The sequence below is a fragment of the Terrapene carolina genome, unplaced genomic scaffold (assembly GCF_002925995.2).
Source record: "Terrapene carolina triunguis isolate 2854851 unplaced genomic scaffold, T_m_triunguis-2.0 Scaffold95, whole genome shotgun sequence".
Classification (NCBI taxonomy): Eukaryota; Metazoa; Chordata; order Testudines; family Emydidae; genus Terrapene; species Terrapene triunguis.
The window spans coordinates 29370977-29394532 of NW_020664446.1; the positions used below are offsets into that span (position 1 = coordinate 29370977).

General features: G+C 42.1%; 1 protein-coding gene across 1 annotated transcript in view; it reads left to right on the plus strand.

The window, feature by feature from the left end:
• The first annotated feature begins 8296 nt into the window (after positions 1 to 8296).
• KNDC1 (kinase non-catalytic C-lobe domain containing 1) overlaps positions 8297 to 23556 on the plus strand; it is a 121793-nt gene continuing 106533 nt past the window's right edge. The window contains exons 1-3 of the mRNA XM_024217239.2: positions 8297 to 8392; positions 12862 to 13060; positions 17876 to 17934. Coding sequence (XP_024073007.1) covers positions 8297 to 8392; positions 12862 to 13060; positions 17876 to 17934 — 354 coding nt within the window. The remainder of the gene's footprint in view (positions 8393 to 12861; positions 13061 to 17875; positions 17935 to 23556) is intronic.

Genomic DNA, 23556 nt, shown 5'->3' on the forward strand with positions numbered 1-23556 from the left:
AGAGGGTTGGGGGATTTATATCAATTGTTGAGGACACCAGATAATTTCATAGTTCCACCAGACTATCCATTCATTGGTCTTATAGCAGAAGGGCATTCTAGCAGCTCACCAACTTCATGAGCCTTGGGGATAAACCAATGTAGTTGGTTTCATTCTCACATGAGTGGGGCAAGCCTTTGGTTTACCAGTCTTTATGTGATTGTGCTCTAATTGTAGTGACACCATAAATCTCCATAGAAAGTATTTTAAGGAAATAGTTTAATGTGTGAGATATACAAGTGTTTTCAAAATAACTACTGTGCCTGCACATCAGTTACGTTTGCTTTTTAAAATTGAGCTTTAAGATGCAGATAAATTACTGTGAGATGCTGTTTTGACGGCAGGCCAGTTACTATCCTGTTAGCATATTTTACAATGTGAAATTGCAAAGGGTATCTTATTATACAAAAGCACGCTGTTTTAAAATAATCAGGTGCATCCTTTTTTCAATGCTCTCAAGTGAACACTACTAAAATGGGTTATAAAGGCAAAGAGATTTATATGTGATTTTATAAATATCCAATTACAAACTAATTGAGACAGGATGGTTTGGTGGATAAGGCACTGGACTGGGATTCAAGATACAAGTTCAATTCCCATTTCAGTCACAGAATTCCTGTATGACCTTGCAAGTCATTTGATCTTGTAGTGCTTCTCTTCCCTATCAGTAAAATGCGAAGAGTGACACTTCCCTGCCTCACAAGGCTGTTATGAAGATAAATCCATAAATACTGGGGAGGCATTCGGATACTATGGTGATGGAGGCCACATAAGAACCCAAGAAGATAGAAGTTATGGATCTCTTTAAAAAGCAAAAGATATTAACCAGACTTATGACAAGCAGGATGGTCTAGTGGACTTACAGTGGGAGAGAGAGCCAGGGATTCCTGAATACCAAGGACTTGCTTTCTGGACTCAGGAAAATCACTTCTCCTCTCTAGGACTAATTCTCCACTGGAGTAAAGGGGACTGTACAGATGTTTTGAATTCCCATTGGTAGATCACTTGATCATCTGTACACAAACAGAAAGACTATTGTGCTGGCTCTGTGTATTTGCAACTGAAGCATCAGGCATCCTCCTCCCAATCACAGTCTTGTCTCAATGGGGCCTCTTCTGAGGCAGCACCGATGTCAAGGGGGATTTTGCCTTTACTTGATCAGGTCCATGCTTCTGTACTACTTCAGTGGTAGAGTCTTCAACACCTCATTCCCCAGGTGGGGACATGTTTGTGGAATAGTCTTCTTCATACTATGTGGGGAAGGTAATCATGAACAGAATTTTTCAATGCTTCTCAGAAAAGCCCAGTTCATCAAGGCTAGCACAGCCTCAGTTCACCAACCCTTTCAGACCAACAAATAGATGGTTATATACAATTAGTAACAATAATGGGGTAGGTTTAAAAATTCTAGTATCAGAGGGGTAGCCGTGTTAGTCTGGATCTGTAAAAAGCAACAGAGAATCCTGTGGCACCTTTAAGACTAACAGATGTATTGGAGCATAAGCTTTCATGGGTGAATACCCACTTCGTCAGACACATGGGTCTGACGAAGTGGGTATTCACCCACGAAAGCTTATGCTCCAATACATCTATTAGTCTTAAAGATGCCACAGGACTCTCTGTTGCTTTTTAAAAATTCTAGTGTCCTAAACTCTGAATTTGGTGGCAGAATGCTAATGTACAGCAACACTATTTACCTTTTTCTATGATGCATTGTCATTGCTGCCATACAGGCAGTTCAGTCAGCTATTAGCAGAATGCTTTCCCTTGTCTTAAAGGCTATAATTGCTATAAAGGAGCAGTAATTTCATAGACAGCAACTGTATTAGAGCACATGGAATTAGAAAAAGCTCTGTTTAATAAAAGCAAACTGTAAATAGGGTATAAATAGTACAAACACATGCAATGACTAGTTATTTACAATGGCCCCTCCCTCCCCCCTTGGATCCTGTGGTATCACCCAAATTAAATTGAAATGAGAACTTTCAGACAAACTGCCAGTAAACAAAACTTTTAAAAATAGAATGCATCATCTAATGCTGTAACAAATGTGCGCTTTTATCTACTATGCTGATGCTCCTAAATTTTAATACAGTCAATTATAATTATGTAATCTATAAAGAATAATAACCAAACAGCTATAATGAAAAGAAAAAAGTTAGTAATTTACATGAAATACATAACTAGTGACACAATGTGCCATAAAAGTAATATATCAGATTTCCCTCCTCCAGCTATTTGTGTTCAGATTATAACTTTTGACAGTGTTCTGCAAGTCCAGGCGTTTGAAGGGATGAAGATGTGAGCCCCATGATGACTAAATCAAAAAGACTTAATGAAGTAATAGTAAACAGAATGGCTTATTTTTGAATTTGCAGATCATTAATAACATCCAAAGGAGGAAAAAAGTTTGAAAATCAGTTTCTCCGTTTACTTATCACTACCTTAGTTCAAGGTCCTGGTTGGTTTTTTTTGGGTGGGGGGAAGCGTGGGGTTCCCTACACTACTTAATGGTGCAATCACTAATCCCTAAAACACTGCAGAGGATTCCTGTGACAGAATGGCAGAGTATACAACACATAGGGCTGTATGGTTCTTCTTTCAATCTTACTTAGGGCTATTTTCCCCTGGGAAAACATGATGTGCCCTAAACTCATTTAGCTAACTCAAGATAAAATCCTCACGAAGAAAAGGCACTTTCTAGTTTTCACAGGAGTTAGGAGGTTGAGTTAAAGACTGTGGAGGGGCCAAGCTTACTCTTTAACCTGGACTATATGATGAGATAACTCACTCAAGTGAGTTTCCACTATAAAAATACACTATAACCTGCCTTGTCTTCACTAGGATTTCACCTTGAGTGGGTTAATTCAAACTGAGAATGCACCTTTTTTCCTAGGGAAGACACACCCTAAGGGCCATATGACACACTTTCACAGGTGAAACAAAAAAAAAAGTGCAACTAATAAGTATGGTAACTAGTGCTGCAGCATGTCACCAAACCAGTTTGTTGCAGAGTGAAATGTGTATGTCATTTTCTAAGATCAAAATCAAGACAATCTGCATCAGTGACATGCATCCAAGGAAGAATATGTCTTAAAGACTTTGGTCCAGCTCCTAAGCCTTGGAGCAGAGCAAAGGAGACTTAAAGTTACCTCAAGCAAGGAACGGGGCGTGGGAGACCAAGACATAAAGATGCATATCTGGGACTTTCTGTCACCCACTCCCCACCTAGGACATAAAGCCCAGAAGCTGCAGGGTAGGGATGGTAGGGCCATCTTCCCAGTTCCCCATTCTCAGCTGCATATCTCTGTGTACCTATTGTATTGCTGGGGGGTGGAGGGGTGCAAGCCCACCAACATCTAATGGCCCCTCCCCCAGCCTAGGGGGAGGAGCCACTGAGCCCAGGGCTCAAATGAGGTTAGGGGACAATTAATGAAAAACAGAGACATGAGTGACGTCATAGGGTTAAAATCAGAGTCCCCTTCACGCTGCAAAATGGGCGAGTGCCGGGTGATGGAGGGTGAACCGCTCCAGGTACGCGCCTGTGCTCATGGGTCTATGAAGGAGCCACCAACTAAGCTCCTTGGCAGGCCATGGGGCCAGGGTAGAATACAGACTAGCCCACTAGGGTGCAAATTGTGTAGCTGAGGAGGCAGCCCACCATCTAAAGAGAGCATTTAGAATTTTCCTGTGACAGGGTGGGTTGTTCTTTTAAGGGAAGTAGGGCCTCGGGGGCATCCCACTCCTTGTCCAGTGGGTGTCCCTTTCAAGATTTGGTAACCCAGCGGTCTAGAAAAATGAAAGGCAGATATTGGAAGATTGGAAGCAGTCCTAGGAGAATAGTTTGTGCTCTTCTGACCATTACCTCTGTTTGGTGTAGATCTCTCTCTCCCTCCCTTCCCGTCCCCCGACTGGGATAGCTTCAGCCTGAACAGTTCCCTGCCTTCACTGTGTTATTCCCAGCAAAGGATGGGGTCCCTAAGCAAGCTTCTTTTCAGAACAGAGTAATTGCCCACCATTATAAGGTACAACACAGCACTTCCTATGCAAGCCTAGTTTATTATTAAGGTAAAAGTGCTACAGAGAAAACATTAAAAACAATAGAAGAACCTACATGTATGCTAATAAACTTACCAGAGATCAACCCACCCCTAACATGGGTTCTGGCAGGTGCAGTCCTTCAAAACCACTCCTGGAGTTTCCTTGTGGTTTCAAATTCATCACTGCTTCAACTCAGACCAAGAACACAGTCTTATGGGGCCTCAGAAAGCCGAGTCCTTCCAACCCTTCCCTAAGGATGGGGGCCCTCCATGGACCAGAGGTCCTGTCCATTTGCTGGATCAGGAAGAAGGCAGGGAACTGTTCAGCCTGGTGATGCTCAGTCAGAAGGGAGAGCGATGTGGGTCTCCACCCCAGAGAGATGGCAGCCAGGGGAAGACAGAGAGTGGGTGCCCTTGATGTATCATAGAGGGACAGTATAGATACAGTTGCCCTGAACTCTGACATGGGTCTTCAATGGATATGTCGCATTAAAGTACAGAGCTACTCTAAAAAGAGACTAACAATGACACCTTGACTCTCAATTAGTTTGGAACAGAGTGAGCATGTGGAATAAATATTTCCACTTCATGAGGTTGAATGCTTTCTCAGCAGCCAAAGATAATCCAGTAGTAACACTATGTTATCCATTTGACATGTAAGTAATATTATGTGGGCAGTATCAGTACCAAATTGGTTCTTAATAAATCCAGCCCAGTGCTCAGACCCTACATACAGGATAACTAACTTATTCCAAATGGATAGCCAGAACCTTTGGCAATCCTTCTGAGGCAGCATTGGTCAGTGAAATTAAAATTTGTTGAAATGGTCTGGGCCTGGGTTCTATCTACTTTCATCAGAGCTGAATTTGGATATTAAATTTAGTGGGATTACTCCCAGGACTAAGGCTGCAGGATTAGGCTTCTGTGTCTTGATTCCCCGCCCCCCCTTTTCTGTAAAATGAGGATAACAGCACCTCATGGAAGTGTGAGGATTCATTAGTTAACATTAGAACAGCACTTTACAAAATGTAAACTGTCCACCTTTACCTGTAAGGGTAGTTAAACACAGAAAATCACAGATAATCAGGATTATTTCAAACTGTGCCAAGTTGAATGAGGGAAATTTGTGTAAGTCTTTAAATCTAATTCAAATAAATCATTTGTAATGGGAGTGTAAAAACTGCCTTAATATTGATCCAAAGTGAGGGATTCTTCCTCCAAATAAGAATTGGTACAACTTGCAGTTGGTTGGGTTATTTGCTTAACAATCACTTTAGACAATCCAAATAATGTAAGTGGAGGATTCCACACATATAAGAAACTTGTTACATAACAGAAGTAACCTATTTTGGAGTGCGATCTTCTATGCTCCTGACTTTCTCAAGGTTCCTGGTTTTTATCTTACTGCTGCACTCAATAGCTGCTTGTGTAGATTGTCCAACACTTCTCTTATTTGGCTCTGTTTTTTTCAACCTGTGCAAGTTAGAGCAAGGAAATCAAGAGGCAGCACAGGTGAACAAAGGTTGCCTGCCTTTCCACACAGCAGCTTGAAGTCAGGAAGATTCCCCAATCCTTACTGTAGTACTAAGGGTGCAGAACTGTAGTAGTGTGGTGAGGAGAGGAGTGAAATCACAGCAGAAACAAGGCTTCCAATAATCATGTAAAGGGGAAGTGAGAGAGAAAACAGAACCCATAAGAAATCATCCTTCTTTCCACCTTTTAAAGCTTAAATGGACACTATGAGATCAATTTATATGTTATGTAGGAAGATTTACTAACATTTCTATGCTTCCCCAATACCACTATCGTAGGGCATTTCTACATAAGCACTTACTGCCCACCAAAGTGGGGTGTAAATCCAAGTGCTTATGTAGACATGCCCAAAGCTACTGAGGTAGCCCCCATTACTATACTGTGATGCTTCTTAAGTTGTGAGGCACCTCGCTACTGCCTGCCCTTAGTGTGAGGAAGCCTTGTCCTGCCTGCCATGAGTCAGCTCCCTAGATCCACAGGCAACATAAGCACTCCCCTCTCAACCTACCTGGATCTGATGTCCCTCTGCAGGTTAGCAATAGGCACACTCCCAACACTAAGCCCCCTGGAACATCCCCTCAAGTGTCCAGTCCCTGCCCTGTTCCACTGAACACTTTCACTATTCACAGATTGACTGCTCCCAAAGGGATAATACACCCCAGTTTATCAGTTACACCTCAGATCACTGGTCCTCATAACACACAGCACTGAGAGATAAATGTATAGTGGTAAAAAAGTAAAAGTTTATTTAACACAGAGTTTCAAGTGATAGCAAGTAAAAATATTGGAAACAAATGGTTACTTATAAAATCATAACATGCATGCTGGAGCCAAGACTTGTTAGTTACTGTCATGACTTATAGGACAAAGCTCACCCCAAATCCTTCCAGCATATTACAGCCAGGCTTGGCTGTGATCTTCCATTCATGAGACAAGCCACACTGTCAGCTTGCCTCCTCAGTGGAAAAAATTCAGGGTGTCTCCCTGCACCCCTATTTATACTCCCCAAATCTATTGTCTTTACCATAAACAGGAGCCCCTGGCTGCTTGTTTTTTCCTGTGTGCTTTCTTGTCAATTTCACAAACTCTTGATTAGCATTTGGCTCAGTCTATACAGTGGCCTCCATTATGAAGCAGACACTACACAATAAACCCATGACCACCCAGATGGAGAAAAGCATCTCTTCCCTCTTGCTTGCCAGGAGCACGTTTATCACCTTCTGCTGACCTGCCTTAACTCACCTACCTTGAGAACACCATTTTCAGTTCAGATACATAATTCCTTAAACATTATCCAAAAACATACATTTCACAATTATCATGGTAAATGGGTTATTGACTCTTGGTAGAGATCTCACATGCTACCCTTTAGTGAATTATTATGCATATATTGACCCAAGGGAGTCCTATAAAACTCTAAGCACCCAATCTACCAGTTGGCATCAAGAGGCCCCTGGGTCACAAGTACCTGGACACCACAATCTGTAATGTATTTAGCCTCACAGCACCTGTGAGGTTGGGCAGTCCTCTTATGCCTATTTTACAGACAGGGAATTGAGGCACAAAGAGGCTAAGTCAAACAGGAAGTCTGTAGCATAACAGGGATTTGAACCCCACTGTCCCAACCACTTTCTCTCAAGGTGAGGGGTCCGTGCTGGTAGATCAAATTGCAGCAGGATGTGTGCATGTGGGGGGATGGAACAAAATTAAACTAAGTTTAATTTAATGTCCAAGTGGAGTGAAAGCAAAGAGGAAATGTTATCAATGTGAAGGCCCTGATCCCGCCATCCATTCCCCGACTGCACATCCTTGCACTTGCCTGGAGCCCCACTGAAGTCACGGGCTCCATGGTCCACTTCCATGAAGCTCATTGCAGGACTGGAGCGTTAGGTTTGATTGATAACATTCCGTTTCCATGATCAATATCAGGGGCGAAGGTTTTGGAAAGCCCTGGCAAAGGGCCAGTCTGCCAGTGCATGCCGCAGGCTTCGCTCTCCGAGCCCGGCAGACCAGACACAAACCAACCCTCGTGCATCAATCAGCCCGAGCGCTGCGCGGACAGCCGCCCCGAGCCACGCCGCTCTCCGGCGGGGGCAGAGGGAGCACTGCGGCAGCGGCGCGGCTGGCAGCAAGTTGCTGCCTGAAGTTTGCTCCGCGTTAGTTCGGAGGGGGAGGCCGGGAACGAGGGGTTAAAGCGGATTAGCGGGGCGTGGGGAGGGATTCCAGGGCAGGCACCTGGCTGCGCCGGGAGGGCGCTAGGGCTCAGGAACCCAGGCCGGAGCAAGCCGGCCGAGGCCCCTGCAGTGGTGGAGCTGAGCTGTGCGGGGAAGGAGGCGGTCAGGCGCAGGCTGTTGCTGGGGGAGCTGCAGTCAGGCCTGCGTCGCTCAGGCAAGGCGCGGCGGCCGTGCCCGTTACTATGCGATCGCTGCCTTAGCGAAGGGGCGGGGGCAGGGCGTGCCCCAGGCAGGGATTGCAGCGCGCGGCACTCCGGGGAGTGGGCGCGGGGAGCGAGCGGGGTGGGGTAGGAGGGCTCGAGGCGCTGGGGGGCAAGGGCAGGGCTACAGCCAGGGGCCGCTCCGGAGGCACGAGCCGGCGTTGGGAATGAGCCGCAGAGGGCTGGGCTTGGAGCACGCAGCCAGGCTGCTGGGGTGAAGACTTCGCCTGCCACTTCCTCCCTAGGCGGCATGGAGGCTGTGGAAGCCGCGGTGGCTGGGTTTCCCGAGGAGGAGGAGGTGGGTTGCTATGACTTCGAGCCGCTGCCGACGCTGCTGGAGGATGAGGTGAGTGTGCCAAAGTGCAGCCTCCCCCACCCCTCCTTGGCAACGGCAAGAGCACCCGCTCAGCCCTGAAGAGCTCTGGCTACTGCGCGCACCTGTGGGCGAGACCGACCCTTCCCAGCTGCAAAGAGCGGCCCCGGCGCTGCAGTTGCTGGAGTAGCTTCTCTGGATGAACTTGTTTTGTGTCAGCAACTCAGCTGCTAGTTCTCTGGTCGCTGCGCTGCTGGCCTGTGCTTCCCGGCCTGCCCTTCCCTGCCTTCGGTTTGTTTACAGCGGTGCGCTGCGCAAACTAAGGGAGAGCGGAAAGTGTTGACTTAACGGGGAACTAACCCTGTGGTGAACGCGGACTGGCTAGTCAAAGGGGTATAAATCAACTTTCACAGGGACCTGATCATCTTAGTTCAGTTATAGGGAAAGAGCCGGATTCTCCTACCATTTAAAAGCTGTGAGGGAAAATTGCTTTTACTCTTCAAAGCAGTAAGTTATAAAGGAAATGTTCTGAACTATCTTCTTCCTGCAAAACTGTAACATGAAAACATCTCTGGGTAAGGATTTAAGATTAGCAGCTATCAAAAGTCTTGGAAGTCTTATTACAAACATAGGAACTGGAGAAATATACATATAAATGCCATACAAGGAGGCATTTTTCATGTCAATAAGATTCTCTTGCTCCCCTCTTCCTAATAATCCTAGAAACCTGTGTTCCTAATGGATTTACTCCCTCACACCTTATTTCTTGATACCCCATATTCATCAATATGATTTAACTGTTGTATCATAATTATTGTCATGTCTGCAGACTAATGTCATAAATGTTGGACTATGACTTCGTAGCATTTAATAACAATGACGCTTAATCACACAAAATCACATAAATCAAACAAAATCCCCTTCAGTAATAAGCAAATATTTTTTTCTTCTGTAAAAGCTTAGTTGCTACCCCGTAAAAGGCCTTTAACAGGCAGCAGGAAAGGCTGCTAAGTCTGTTTATACTGTTATTTGTTTAAATTAGTCATTAGTTGTGCTAAACAAACAAGTAAAGATGGAGTTGACTCTAGTTCTGAGTTGTTTTGTCATACGTAGTTTTACTCTTGCATTATTGATCTCTTCCTTCATAACTCAAGGAATGATTTGGAGAGTGTTGCTTGCCTGGTTAGTTAGCATTTGGATAACATGGACCAGAAATATTTTAACTAGTAGTTTAGTGATGGATACATTTCACATATTGAGTTCAGTTGTTAAATAGCACTTTCTCTTGCTTCTTACATCTCTTCCAGTTTCAAGGGTAGAATCCATTAAGTGGTAAGTGAGGAGGGAGTAGCCATAGAGAAAGCTCTTAGCAATGTAAATAATTTGGAGGAGAGACTGGCTACGGTTCTTTTCACAAACTCAAGTAGGATCAGGTAATCCATTTGTGGACATTGTCCGGTGACCTCTGTTTCCTTGAGCCTGTCACATGGTGGAACAGATTTGGCACAACCATTTTTGCTCTCAAGAGAGTTGAACGTGAATCAAAATCCTTTAGCAATTTGGAAACCAATCGGGAATACCTTTTTATTCCTCAGACTGAACAAGATTATTGTCTGCTGCTGGTGTATGAATCATGATTCAATAAGTTTTCCATGACTACCCTTTGGAAGATCTCCCAGACTGCTCTCAGGATATTAAGGGTGCTTACTGACACAATTATAGCATTCTTAGGAATATTCAAGAAGAGTGATTAAAAGTTGGAGACCTAAAAGTATGGGTGGTGGAGGGGAAAACAACCTCGTAATCTCTTAAAGCGCTATAGAAGAGCTAGGTATTTATTAAATGGAGCTTGACTGCCATTCCTGGCAAGCTCCTAAAAGTCCCCATTTGACTAGATACTCTATATTCTTGTTTTGAGAAATGGCTTTTTTGCTGTCCAGTTTGTCTAGGAATATTTTATTTATTCTTCTCTACCCACTCTGTCAGATGCCTCTTTATATTTAAAATGCTGTCTTTCGCATTTAAGTGTGTTTTATGGTATAGTTTACTGGTGGTAAACAAAGCATGTGCAGAGTCTGCAGAATCTAAGCTTTCATTTATCTCCCTCAAAGGGTTTCTAACCTTATGATAAAGATCTTCCAAATAGGATCTATGTGATAACACAAGCAATGAGTCTACAGATGACCATAAGAAATGGCTCTAAGAGTCTGAGTTCTCCTTGACCCTTTCATTTCATTGAGATGTTAACTTGAAAGCCTGATGAGCCTTGAACTTGAAGGAAAGATTTTTCAAAAATGCATAAGGGCTGGTCTATACTTAGCCGCTAGTTCGGCGGCTGGAAATCGAACTTCCTGGTTCGATTTATCGCGTCTGGTCTGGACGCGATAAATCGAACCAGGAAGTGCTCGCCGTCGACTGCGGTACTCCAGCTCAATGAGAGGAGTACCGCGGATCGACGGGGAGCCTGCCTGCCGCGTATGGACCGCGTCTGAACCGCGGTAAGTTCGAAGTAGGGTATGTCGAATTCAGCTACGTTATTCACGTAGCTGAATTTGCGTACCTTACTTCGACTAGGGGGGTAAGTGTAGACCAAGCCTAAGAGATCTAAGAACACAAATCCCACTAAAATCAACAGGGACATGTGCTCCTAAATCCCTTAAACTTTTTTAGAAAATCTCTTCAAGATTTAGCATTAACTATTTGATTCCTAGTATCAGAGGGGTAGCCGTGGTAGTCTGGATCTGTAAAAAGCGACAGAGTCCTGTGGCACCTTATAGACTAACAGACGTCTGATGAAGTGGGTATTCACCCATGAAAGCTTATGCTCCAATACGTCTGTTAGTCTATAAGGTGCCACAGGACTCTTTGTCGTTTTTTATTTGATTCCTTATCCTTTTAAGAGAAGCGAGCGTGAGGGTGGAAGAGGAGCCCAATAACATGGAATTGGGAGTTGTTACAGAGAGGGAGATACTGAAGGAGGAAGTGGAAGAGACAGACTGGGAAGAAGAGAAAGGAGAATCAGAAGATCGAAATGGTGGTGCTTCTAATGTTGGGAATAGTTTTCCCATTAAGTGATGCTGAATGCAATGATAAGTAACAAATATTAACGACTATGTTAACAAATTTGCTTTTACTCCATCCCAAAAGAAAAACAAACAAAAATCAATTGTTAGATATTTGTAAAACATATGTTCTGTAATCTGAAATGCTTTGCTTACTTTTTATAGCTAAACTCAGTTGTAAATATCTGGAATTTTGGCGGTCTGAGAAATGTCAACTACTTATTAGAGCTTTGAGAAAATTGCTGTTATGGTCTTTTCTTGACTAAATTGTAATCAGTATGTATCCAGCTTGAAATTTTGCCTGAATTGTTTCCATTTTTTTAGAGTTGCTTGGGAAATACGTTTCTTGTGTTTACTGCCCTTATCTTGGGGTCCTTATGTTGTGTAGGATTGTCAGTTTTGATTGGACATATTCCTGGAGGTTTCATCACATGACACAGTCTTTAATTAAAAGATTAATCTTTAATTCCTGGAGATTCCAGGACAATCCTGGAGGGTTGGCAACAGTAATTGTTGTGTGATAATACAGCTACTAGGCATGGCACTTCTAACTGTAATCTTTTTATCCAAGCAGCTTCCTAAAGCATACAGTCATAGAAGTTAGAAATTGAAAGAGCCTGTCAGATCTTCCAGTGTATCGTCCTTCCAATGTAAAGTTATTCTCTAGTCTAAATTAGACTGAACAAAGCAATACTAACTTCTAAATGTCTTCAACAGAGCTTTTGCCACGTTTCTTGGAATTCCCACACACAGCCTAATAAATAGCACAGCTGTGAAGACAGCCTTAAGCTAGAAGTCATATGTTACCTTGACCATCGGGGAGCACTGGATAAACAAAAACCTGAGGCAACCATCAGGCACCTGGAAGCTGTTTATCTAAAATTTTGACTTATGGCGCCCCCCACCCCCTCCAAAAAAGAGGCCATAACGTGTGTTGCGCTACTTGAGGCTCACAAAGCAGTTACAAACACTAATTAAACCTTGCAACATCCCCTTTCAGGAGACAGGTGGGGGAAACTGAGGCTAAAAGAGCTTAAAGTGACTTCCCCAAGGTCACACAGGAAACTTGTGGCAGAGTCGGAAAATTAATCCAAATCTCCTGTGACCCCAGTCCCTGTGCCTTTACCTCAAGACTAACCTTTCATTTTAGTGTGGTGCAGGAGTGTCTCCATTTAAATATATCACAAAAATACCTGTTTTCCGATGTTAATGTGAGATCTTTGCACAGGTTGACTGTTTCCCCTAAAGCACTCTTTGTGCTGAAAGTTCTTTACATTAAATACTTGGGGGGTAGGAGTGGGAAGTTAAATTCTTTGTCCTAGGAAGTCTGAGAACTTGCTGGAATCACATCAGGTTGTGTATTGTAGATGACATTTGACACAATTGGCTACAAGTAATGTCATCAAATGCAGAGTAATTTCTGAATTCATGTCTTGGCAGGAGAATGTGTCCCTTGCTGATATTCTGTCACTGCGGGATAGCTATCTTACCGAGCAAGATATCTGGGCAATTTGCCTGGAGTGTAGCCATTCTATGAAGAGCATCTCCCATTCAGCAATCTTCCAGACACTTTGCATTACTCCTGACACTTTGGCTTTTAACACCAATGGCAATGTGTGCTTCATGGAACAGCTCAGTGGTAAGTATTTATGCTTCTAGGCAATTTGTTAAAAAGTATGCAAAGTCATGCTGAGCGCATGTAATAAAACATTATACTCTTCAAACTTTTAGTAGATTTAATTAGACTGCAAAGTAGAATTTCTTGATAAATGGATGAATGGTGGTCCATATGAAACTAAATTAGATTCAGGAGCACTGTACATTCACTAGCTATACTAATACAGAATAAAGGTTTCTGATTGAATTTAGTAAGATCTTGGATCAACTTGTTTTCACAGATTTTTTTTCCACATGAATCTATTGCACTTACATTTTAAACATAGTCAATTATGGACTTGTTCAGACATGTCTGAAAGTATGGGCAAAGCATAATCATGGTGCTGCTTCTCTCACCACTTAAATATGTCCATGAAATTACAATTATGGCTAAAGAAGACGGCTGTTTGGCTGTAGATCTAGCAGTAGAATAGATGTGACCTGATAAAGCTTTCCCAGAATGGAGGATTGAGTGGTGCCTCCATGTAGTGTAATGTAAGATCTTTATGTGTCATTGGGGATGCTGACATTCACCAAAGGACCTCTGATTTCATTGTGAATGAAAGTCTATTATTGGATAAGATGAAATCAGCAAAAATCTCAAGAGCCTTAATCTCTCACATTACAAGAAATGACAGCTAAGAAAATTGCACTAGAGAATGAGGAGGAAAGAACCTAGTGCCAAGCTGTAGAAGCCTCAGAGATCAGTTCCGTGCCATACCTATTCTCTTTAGGCTTTTTATTATGTCTTTTAAACTTAATTTATTTTTAAAACAATGTCAGAATAACTACATCTGTCACTTTGCTTCCAGATTGCATTAAATGAGCCGTGTGTGTGTGTGCGCGTGTCCGTGCCAGCCATTATTTTGGTCCAACTGTTGAAATTAAACTATATCAGGTTAAAAATCATAGTTTTAAATCAAATGTCCTTACTTGAGAGGTCATAAAACATGACATAAAGCTGAAAGTATATTTTAAAATGTATTCATTATTTGTTTGTATTTCTCAGCTTGAACAACTTCAAAATAGATTTGGCAGATTCGTGTTTGTTTTTAAGTCTAATACATTTTCATATACCCATGTACTAATCCTGTGCTGCCATATTTCGTTTAACACTGCAGGGGAAACTGGTTTTGTGTTAAAAGAATTGTTTGTATTATAACTTCAATAAAGAAACACTTGTCTTCAGTTTTGTAAAAGTTCATTCTTACAAAATCTAAATCTTGGATTGAATTTGACCTGATGTTTCTTAAAGAAACATACAGGAGCCTCACTAAAGGAGAATATGTCTAGTGGACAAAAGTTCTTTGTACTGCCAAAAATTAAGATCTTGGGGAAAGAAAGGAAGTGCTCACAAGAGGTAAAAAATCTAAACTCAGTTCCTGGTTGTCAGCCATCAGTTAACTTTGGCCATATGCAAATACTCAGTGTATGGGTTTTTAGTGAAGCAAATCATGTGCATGGACATAATTCAAATTATTGGAAAGTCTTGATTAGGATGTTTCAAAATTCAATTATAGTTAAAGAAACACTGCCTGTGTCTAGGAAAACGCTAAGAGAAACTTCATAATGGAAGAAGTTGATATGCAGATGCATATTTTTAATGATTTCCCCCCCCACCCCCCACTCTTCTCTATGCTTCTCCCACTTTCTCCCTATTTTTTGTGCTATTACAATTCAGTCAAAATCAAACAACACTTTTTTTTACTGTCTTGTCATTTCTGGAACTTTGTCGCAGTCATATTTACTCTGCTAGAAGAGGTGACTGTCTCTCTTTTAAATAAGAGGAAATGACTTGTAAGCAACTCAGGTTGTTACATTTTGCCTTTCCTTTCCTTCTAAAGAAATGATACTGTGGACTCCATGCAACAGGAAGCAAGAATACAAAAATTGCATTGCACCATGTACCAGTAGCTGCAAATTGCCCACTGTCCCTTGGAGAGCTTCATGATTTGAAAAAGTATAAACTATAGGATTACCAAATCTAAAATAATGCTCTTCTTTGACCCTCAAATGCTCCAAGACTGGTGGGGGAGGAGAAGGAGAAAGGAAGAGAGTAATAGAAAGAATGGAAGCTGGTTCCTGCAGAAAGCCACAATATTTTGTAAACTAGTTAAAAGGATTCTGTGACCAAAGGCAATATCAGCCTGTGCAGCCAGAGCCAGCTGGTGGTGATGAATAAATATATGCGAACCAGACCACTTAACAGCTTTAGAGCACAAGAGCCAATGCTTCAGCCCTCTACCCAAGATCTAAGAGGAAGAATTTAGTATCTGCTTCTGTAATAGAGGAATTTTGTGTGTCTTTTGCTCACTACAAAAGCAATTTTCCATCTCTTGGTTTTGACACCTCCTCATCAATTATTGGGAATGGACCACATCCACCCTGATTGAATTGGCCCTGTCAATACTGGTCCTCCACTTGTAAGGTAACTCCCTTCTCTTCATGTGTCAATATATATATGCCTGCATCTGTAATTTTCACTCCGTGCATCTGAAGAAGTGGTTTTTTTACCCATGAAAGCTTATGCCCAAATAAATCTGTTATTCTTTACGGTGCCACCAGACTCCTCGTTGTTTTTGTTATACTATGCCTTTGTCTCTTTCATATGAGAGTAGTCTACTTGAAGATGCACTAGAAGCCGTCCAAAAACTTCAGCTCATGTAGACTGCTTGTTTCACAGTGTTTCTCACAGGGCGTGAATGACATCAGCACTTCATGATCTGCACTGATGAATACAGTACAGCTACTAGATACATATTAATTTTCTGGTGCAATTAAAGGTGATGGTTGCTTTGTTCCCCAGCAGCTTAGATCAGCTGAGGTGTTCAAGCTATCACGTAGATCTAAACAACTGGATGCAGAAAGAGTTCTTAAAATTCTTAGGCTCTGGAATTTTGTTTTCCCCTGCCTCACACTGCTCTGATAGAACTTCAGCTTGACATATTGGACTCCTGTTCACCCAGACATTTGCCTGAAAGGATGGGTTGGAGAAAGAGATCTTTGGGGTGAGGATTTATAGCTTTTAACATCTGTCTGATTTGAAGCCTTCATTTGACATTGGGTCTGGGGTGTTAAATTTGTTATATATGTGATCAACTCTAAGAGCATTTTGTATGTCTAAAAATTAACAATTCTCCCCTTCTAAGGGAAATAACCCAGCCTTTGGAGCCAAAACCCTCAGGCAAATATGGGGCAACACCACCATAGTTATACCCCCAATGACTGAGTTGCCAAATAGACATTAATACAGCATCATGCAGCATCGCTGCTGAAATAGTCCACTTACAAGCTATGGTCCAGGCCCAACTCCTCTAATGAAGAGTTTCTTTCCCAGTCTTTCCGTATGGATTTGGCTGGAAAGTGAAGTGAGCAGCTATGTCGGCCTGCTGGTTGGAGAGGCCCACAAGGGCATCAATCATATTTGTGGTGTGAGTAGGTCAGCAATCAACTAGGTTGCATACCTTGGAGATGGAGATTTGGTTCTTCCTCATCTCAGAAGATGGTGGTTACAGGTGGTGGCTGTGGAGACTTATCTAAATGTGCTCATTCTGTAACTTCTAAAAAGTAACAGACAGAAGGCAGGCTTTTATTAGCTGGCCTTGGGAAATCTCCCTCCTTTGGTTACTGGCTTGGAGTTTTGATTCAGAGATTCCAAGGCCAGAAGGGACCATGTAGTCTGGCCTCCTGTATAACACGAGCCATGGAACTTCCTCAAAATAATTCCTAGAGCACATCTTTTAGAAAAAATATCCAGTCTTGATTTAAAAATTGTTGGTGTTGAAGAAACGCCACCACAACCCTTGGCAAATTGTTCTAATGGTTATATCCTCGCTGTCAAAAATGTGCACCTTATTGTCAGTTTGAATTTGTCTATCTTCAGCTTCCAGCCATAGGTTTGTGGTATACCTTTCTCTGCTAGACGGAAGGTGTATTATTAAATATTTGTTTCCCATGCAGGTACTTACAGTGTAGTCAAGTTATCTCCTATGTTTCTCTTTGTTAAGATAAATAGATTGAGCTCTTTGAGTCTTTCACTATAAGGCAGTGGTCCCCAAGCTGTGGGGCGCCCCCCGCTAGTGGGACATGGAGGAATCTTTGGGGCGATGCGGTGGGGCCCACGTCAGCCCCCATTGGGGGTGGGGAGGGAGCACCACCCAGCCCCACCCCACCCCCAGCTCTGCTCCGGCCCTGCGTCCAACCACAGCTTCTGGCCTCGGTTTCTGGCCCTGGCCCCAGCTCCACTCCTGGCCACAGCCCTAGCTGCAGCCTCGTTCCCAGCTCCCAGCCCTAGCTGCAGCCCCGTTCCCAGCCCCAGCCGCAACCCTGACTTTCTCCTCCGGCTTTGTTCCTGGCTCCAGTTACAGACCTGGCCTCAGCCCCCCGCCCCAGCTGTAGCCCAGGCCTGAAAACTTTCAGGTTCCCAGAAGGAAGGGGATTAAAAATATTAAGTTGGTAGCTTGGTGTCTCAAACGGAGGTTGTCTCTTTCTCTGAATTTAATCTTTTTGTTTCTTAGTGGGGAGAGTGATAGTTTGCTTCTTCAGGATGGTTAGAAATAAGGTACAGAAAGGCATATTTCCATATATAATCATTAAAGGGTCCTTTGGTAAGAGTTAATAGTTCCCTTACAGCACTGGAACCATCAGCTCTCTACAGAGTTGTCTTTGTAGCTTGGAGGTGTGAGAACCAACAGGCTTGTCAATTATGTAGATTTCATTTTGTGACATCAAACTGTCAAGATGTGCTATATGCATATATAATTGTCAATTTCTTAATCTGGCTTTTTTTTTTTTATAGATGATCCAGAAGGTGCCTTTGTCCCACCAGAATTTGATATCACTGGTAACACATTTGAGGCAAGTAACAGATAAAGATATAGATCTTGTTGTTGTTATTGGTATTTTTACAATACTGAATGCTTATAGTTTTTCTTCAGCATACAGTTTTAATGTTTGTATTTAATGCTCATGAACAAGTATACTATTTTGGGAACACAGACTATGTATATGTGTATTAAATGGAAATTTCTAGTGAAGTAAAATGGTATGTTTATAACAATTTTCTATATAAACAATTCTTCACTAACTGAAAATATGAAAACCCTTTTTTGCAAGAACAGTATATTGGTCTGCCTTAAACCACAGCTGGTCTGAATTGTTTTATGTATCCTTCATTGGTTACATTTGTTTGTTCAGAGACTAGCCATGAATTTTTATACTAAATATAACATTTGTTTGCTATCTTCTTCAATAAAATAATTCATGGTGGGGCAATCAACAATTTTATCTTTGGCTTAATGAAGAAACAAATGGATGTGTATTGCCTTGCAATCCACAAATGCTCTACATTGTTAAATTAAATTAGTGCTAAATTGTTTACACTAATTCATTAGTCTCCCAAATCAGCCATCCCACTGCTGTATTACAAGAATGTTTGGTTTTGTTACTTTCTATTGAAATTCCTGGATACACTATTTAATGTTTTTTGGCTGGTATTTTAGATGATACCTAAATTGATTTAATGGGCAGCATGTTTTGTTGTCAGTCAAGATACAAGGGAATCTATTTTGTTTCCACATAATCTAATACAAATAACTTTATTTTGATGCTTGCTTATCTTTTGTATAATCAGGTTTATAATTATCTCTTGTTCAGCAAGTGTGTGTGTGTGTGTGTGTCTGGTATAGTATAGTTCTGGAAGCTTTAGGGACATGAGTTCCTCTTCATCTCTACCCACCACCATGAACACTTGGCAATCATTACAATTACATAGGCAATCAGAGCTCAAATGTCTTGACAATCTATACTTCCAGTTTTTGGCACACACTGTGTTAGGAGGGCAGTGATAATGTTCTTTATATTCTGACTTTTTTGGGTGAGCAAGATATAGTTGGTGGCTATTTCTTCCTGAGAGGCACTGAAACTTTTAGTTTTCTCCTTTAGATGACTGTCCCTGCAGCTCCTTCAAGTCAGGAGGGATACATATTTTCTCTACTCCTTATGCCCAGATAGGCCTCCTACATCTGATCAAGTCTTGCATTCTCATTCCAGCTTTTTCCTTTCCTACTCAAGCCTGTCTTCTCTCCATGAGTCCAAAGGCCTTTACCTCTGGTGAGCTTGGTCTTGTGTGCCATCATGTGTAAGCCTCTGGCTGGCCAGTAGTTTGGAAGTGAAAGATTTTGAGCTTTTCTGGCCCAGAGGTACTCCAGAATGCATTGCTGCTTCCCTGCTGCCAACTCTAGGAAGTCTCTGAACCCTTGAGATGTGAGAATCCTCGCAGCTAGAACTATTGGGAGAGTTTCTAAGTTCTGAAAATCAAATGTTGGTGACAACTTTGGTATTTGAGAATTGGAGGAGGAGTACTTGTCCTAAAAGACCTCAAATCTTCGTTTTTTAAAAAGTTTTAGATGGGTGCAAGCCATTTTTTTCCCAATATAGTTTATCCATGTCTACTAAAAATCCCATAATGTCTAGTTTTATTGTTATTTAACTCTTCTGTTGTGGCAGTGCTTAGAGATTTCTGTTATATTGGACCCACTGTGTAGAGGGGGGTAACAGTAAAGAGATGGGGGGAGAGAGAGAGAGGAAAAACAGTTAAATATACAAGACTTCTCTTTCTTTGGTACAAAGTTAGAAACTTAAGCAGAGATCTTATCATCCTGAGCCTGCAGAGGGACAAACTAATGACAAACTGATGCACAGTTCTCTGCACTGTACATTCAGAATCATGCTGCTTTTAGTGAAACTGAATACTTTCACTCTGTATATGTACCTTGTGTATACACAGCTGTATACTATAGATGCTCTCTTACAAGGGTCATCACTGAAGTGCAGTAGTATTTGAGAGAACCCTATTTTCCCCAGTGTACTTGGATTAGGCGAGGGATCTGTATTTAAGTTATGCAAATATTGAGTTTTTAATTGTTTTGGCTATAGCTGACATCAATAAATAAATTATGGATATTTAACAGATACCCCAGGCCTAAAGACCTACCCCAAAAATGTCAAACATATGTTTTACAAGGACACTGCTCTCGTTCCAGTGGACAGTGGCATTTCAGGAAAACAAAGTATCAAGTGCACAAGAGGCTGAGAAATAAACTAATTGTAAGGCACTTATTACTTACAAGTATTGTTTATATTCCTGATCTGGTCTTTTGCTGTCTTTCAATATTTGCCTGCTTTTTCTACTAAAAAAATGCAGGTTTACTCAGCACAGTAACAAAGACAGTTTAGATTCTATATGAACTAATATTGAGACACATTTCTCTTCTCTAAATCAAAAGTTTGACCTACTGTACATTTTCCCAGCTCCCTCTATCCCCCCCTCCCCTTCCCTTGTATCACAGTTTGCTAGCATGGTGATCAGTGAATTTTAACCGATAAGAGAAGCACAACAGAAATAGTTGAGTGTTACTGAGTGTTCTTCAATAGATTTGTTTCCATCACCAACTCAATACAATAGGAGTTTGCCTTGGGTTAAAAGTGTTGCTAGTTTCAACCAAGTTTCAAATGGCTGTTTGTCCATATCACAAAACTACCCTTCAGTCTGGGACAGTGGATCACTGAAGCACAGCCCCACATTTCTAGCATGTGATCTTGCATTTAGATGCAAGACTTAGATGTCTGCCATGTATGAACATGATTTATAATTTTTTAATACTACAGCTGTTCATTTCACTGATGTGCCAACTAACAGATCTGTTTAATCCAAATCTGCATGTGCATTCAGCATTTCTTGATGGGTTTTTTTCTGCCTATAGCAGGTTTAACATTTAGCACAAGCATTGATGATAACTCTGTGATCTCTTCTTTTTTAAGAGACGGAAACAAAGTGTAGTCGTTTATATTTTATTTTTTACCCTACCACACTTTGTAACTATAGTGAAGTCTTGAGAATAAAATCCCCAATAGGGTATGAGGGCACAGGATGATGGCAGAGGTAGGAAGTGGGTGGGGGGAGGAGTTCAGGGTCTATGTGCTGGGTCTGCCAGTGTGGTCTCAGGCAATATCCTGATGATGCTGTGACTTCTACCAGGCTGGTCTCCCTAGACCTTGCTTGGGGCTCTAGCTTTTGTGTCAGCCTGACTATAGGTGTGTCTATACATTTGAAATTCCACCCGGTGGCGCTTTGGGATTGAATCCAGACTAGTAGGGGGTTGCGTCACCACCTTCCCTGCAACTCTGGGTGCCTTAAATGCTATGATGCTGTGGCTCACAGCCCTGACACCTACATCCAGAACACGAGCATGTAAGTCACACCCTGGCTTTCACTGCCCACTTACTTTTTGCAGGGTGATCCCAACACCACCTCTGTCCTAAATTTCCCCAAAACTATCTGCTCTGTAGTGTTCAGCTCTCTTGCTGAACACAGAGACTGTATGCAGCTTATTAATTTAACTGGCATTGACAACCCCTCCACTTCAGTCAGAGCACTTGGCTTATGATAAAAGTATAACAAGTTTATTAGCAAAAGGATATAGGTTTAAGTGATGCTAAGTATAAGGAATAAGGATAGAAATGACTACAAACAAATAAAAGTTAAATATGCTGCTAAGACTAAAACTCAATTTAGCAAGCTAGAGTCTTTTGTTCAAAGAAGTTTTTCTCGCCTATAGTCAGTTTTCAGGGACTTTCAACCCCCTTGGTTGAAAGGTTCCACTTTTCTCAGGTATAAAAGAACCCTGGCCTCTTGTATCTGCCCTGTAATGGATGCCAAAATGGCTTTCTGTCCTTGCTTATATCTTCCAAAGTTCAATGACCTTGCTTCAGGAGGCAGAAAGGTTTTCTTTAGCTGTGACTTCCATCCCCTGCCAAGAGTGGCCATCCTCCATTCTAATTTGCCCGATGTCTTAGTCTGCCTTGCATGTAACTGTACCTTAGTTGTCTCTGCCTGACAACCAGGCTGGTCAGACAAGCAAATACATATTCCTTTGTCTAGGGCAGATTGGGCTTATACATTGCCAGGGCCGGCTCCAGGGTTTTTGCCGCCCCAAGCAGCAAAAAAAAAAAAAAAAAAAAGCTGCGATTGCTATCTCGATCTCTACCGCTGCCGCTTCAGTCTTCGGCAGCAATTCGGCAGTGGGTCCCTCGCTCCCTCGAGTGAGGGACCCGCCGCCGAATTGCCACCGAAGAGCCGGACGGTGCCCTCCCTCTCCGTTTGCCTCCCCAAGCACCTTGCTGGGCAGGTGCCTGGAACCGGCCCTGGACATTGCTAGCCAAATGCATTTTAAGAACATAGTTCTAGCACATAGTTGCAACTCATCATATACACCCTGTACTTACACCATGCAATGATTTTGGGGACCAGAGTGTTTCCAATTTGCATATGATACCATATGTGACTCCTTTTAGATACAGATTATGACAACAGTGAGTTAGTTGTAGTGAGTATGTCATGCCTGACAAAAGTTGCTGACAGAGTAATGAACCATCAGGGGACCTCTGTCACATCCACCCTCCCACCCCCCATAACTGCTGAAAGTGTGAAGAAGCTTTGTCTTGTTACTTCCCTGTCCTCTCCAAAGCCACCTCTTTGACTGCTGTGAAATGTAGGATATCTCTTTCCTCCCAAGCTGCGTGTGTGCGTGGTGGGGGCACTGGGAGGAAGAGTTATTTTGTCCATTCCGTGGAACACTTTTTCTGATAGGAAGTAGAGCAAGGAATTTTTCTGATACTCTACCCCTCCGACAGTTCCTTGTGGGTTCTCTTCCACAGTGGTTAAATGCAGTACGCTTCCTGGTGAGACTCCTCCAGCAGTAACAGGAAATTCACATGATCCTTGGTAGTTGACTGCTGTCCAGAAAATCTTGAATAGTATAAGTGAAATTGATCAGTCTTGTTAAATTCATTCTGCTGCTTGGCAAAGAGAGGTATTGTAGCTGTCTGTCTCCATTCTCCACAGTTCAGTTTCCTGTATTTTATTCAGAGTTGTATCTGCTTCCCTCCGTGACAAAAATAACCTGCAACTTTTATTTTGGTTTGCTGTAATAGCTCTGCAATGCTTTGGAAGAGGGAGTTAGATTCTGTTCATGCATAAGATTATTAACAAAGTTCCAGTAACCAACTCTTCTTACTAACGTATTCTGTCATTGTTTTTGTATTGGTTTTGCACAGATGTAACTGAAGGCAGAATATGAGGCCAGCAAAATAACAGATTTGTAATAAAGTACATCTTGGTCTTTCAGTTCCCAAGTTGAGATTGTAGGGCTGTTGAATTTGGATTTTCAAACTGGCCTTTAAGCATATTACATGGTAGTTTACTGTATATGTCTACATGTGAGATTTGGCTGTTAAGGGACGCGTGTTCAAATATTAGGCTATTCATGTTTATCAGTCTGTATCTTTTTCTTTTTGCAGAGAAATGCCATCAAAAGGCAGAAAACTGCATGATCAGATTTTCATAACCCTTTTTGACAGCCTCTTTGGGAGAGCTCTTTCTGTGCAGAAGTAGTTCTGTTTGTGCAGTGAGGTCTAGAA